The sequence below is a fragment of the Bipolaris sorokiniana genome, assembly GCF_000338995.1.
Source record: "Bipolaris sorokiniana ND90Pr unplaced genomic scaffold COCSAscaffold_101, whole genome shotgun sequence".
Classification (NCBI taxonomy): Eukaryota; Fungi; Ascomycota; class Dothideomycetes; order Pleosporales; family Pleosporaceae; genus Bipolaris; species Bipolaris sorokiniana.
The window spans coordinates 1,178-2,731 of record NW_006911994.1 but is presented as its reverse complement, the minus strand read 5'-3'; the positions used below and the strand labels follow the sequence as shown (position 1 = coordinate 2,731).

The 1,554-nt window shown below is 43.1% G+C and overlaps 2 protein-coding genes across 2 annotated transcripts; one reads left to right on the top strand and one right to left on the bottom strand.

Moving 5' to 3' along the window:
- Window positions 1-28: 28 nt before the first annotated feature.
- COCSADRAFT_42110 (uncharacterized protein) lies at window positions 29-468 on the bottom strand. Its single transcript, XM_007708013.1, has one exon. The coding sequence runs from the start codon at window positions 296-298 to the stop codon at window positions 77-79; it is 222 nt and encodes a 73-aa protein (XP_007706203.1). The 5' UTR covers window positions 299-468; the 3' UTR covers window positions 29-76.
- Window positions 469-1,095: 627 nt separating this feature from the next.
- Window positions 1,096-1,287, top strand: COCSADRAFT_104776 (uncharacterized protein; the record flags this gene model as incomplete). The annotated part of the gene is made up of 1 exon (XM_007708012.1): window positions 1,096-1,287. The coding sequence occupies one exon, from the start codon at window positions 1,096-1,098 to the stop codon at window positions 1,285-1,287; it is 192 nt and encodes a 63-aa protein (XP_007706202.1).
- Window positions 1,288-1,554: the final 267 nt, after the last annotated feature.

Here is a 1,554-nt window from a genome sequence, read left to right as displayed (position 1 = left end):
TTAGAGAAGTATTACGTACAGGGGCAACCGCGTAAACACGGCGCAGCTCATCTGCGACGCGCTAATCGAAGACAAACTAGACACGATACTCGTTTAAGTCGACAGCGCCCAGCATGTTGAAAGTTGGCAGTATAGCGCCTGGCGTCGTACGAGTCAGAGCTCGATGGGCAGCATCGAAGATTTGGTTGGCCACGTTATTGATGTTGTTATTAGGGCCACCGCCAGTGCAAAACTGCAAACTGTTAGTGTTTGCGTTGGCCCAGATACCGCGAGGGGGTGGTTGCGCTTTAGGCGGCATCGTACGAGTGTGGTTAGAAAGAAAGAAGAAATTATTGTAGAAGTGGAGTTAAATTGATTTAGTATAGAGGAAGAAAAGCTGGAGGAGAGAGGGACGGCAGCTCTATATATCGTACGGAGGGAGCGGTTGCTCTCGTGGAAATCCTCCTCCACTAGAGTAAACAAACGCCGCTGCTCTACCGCAAGTTAGGCAGCCGCGTGCTCCTAGGAAAACAAACAAACGCAAACATGTCCGTATGAGTGGAGGAGGGGAGTATTGTAAAGGGCTGCGCCCGTGATCTCTACTGAAGGGATCACGTGATCTTCGACCACGTGATATACCTTCTGTACGGACACGTGATCAGAAGCGAGTAGGTATAAGAGAAGTCTGTACTTAGTTATCTTCTCTTTTTCTCATCTTTTAGCTTCTGTACGATAGGTAGAAGCATACTCGTTCGCTAGGCCTCTCCGCCCATAACAGATTAAGCTTAGAGAAGTATCAGCACCTAACCCCGTGTAATACTTTAACTACCTATAGATTTAGTGGACTAGACGGATTAATAGTAGGACGCCTAATTAAGATTTAAAATAGCATATAATTACTTAGGATCTTAAGGTAGCGCTAGTGGACTAGTCTAGGGTCCTGGACTAGTGCCTAACTTAGCACTCGACGATAAGATGCTGACTCTAAGCGACGACGAGATAGACGAGGATGCCTATAACTTACGAGAGTTGCGGAATCTTAGGCACTAAACTATAATTTAGGTAAGGCAGATAGCTAGTCTATAGGAAATAGTTAATTAGCTTATGAGCTAGTTAATGGCCACGCTAAACGAAAAACCTATTAGGAAACCTAAGATAGTAACTCTAGACAAGTATAATAGAAGTCGCACTAAACTGCGAACGTTTCTTACTAATATTAACTTGTACTGTAGATACAACAACGTACTTAATAATAAGGAAAAGATTCTTATAGCTAACACCTATATAAAAGAAAAAGCAGCTAGTTAGATATAGCCTTACGTAGAGGATTTCTTAGCTAATATGCTAAATAAGGGCACTAAGGACGAGACACGTGCCTTATTTAGCAGCTGGGCCAACTTTAAGGAAGAACTAGGACGTATCTTTAGGGAGGTAGACGCTGAAAGCTAGGCAGAGAAGGTAATCTCGCGCCTAAAGCAGACTAAGTTAGTATTAGTATATATAGCTAAGTTTAAGTAATACTAAGCACGAATTAATTAGAATGATTCGGCGCTTTAAATAACATACGAAGTAGGT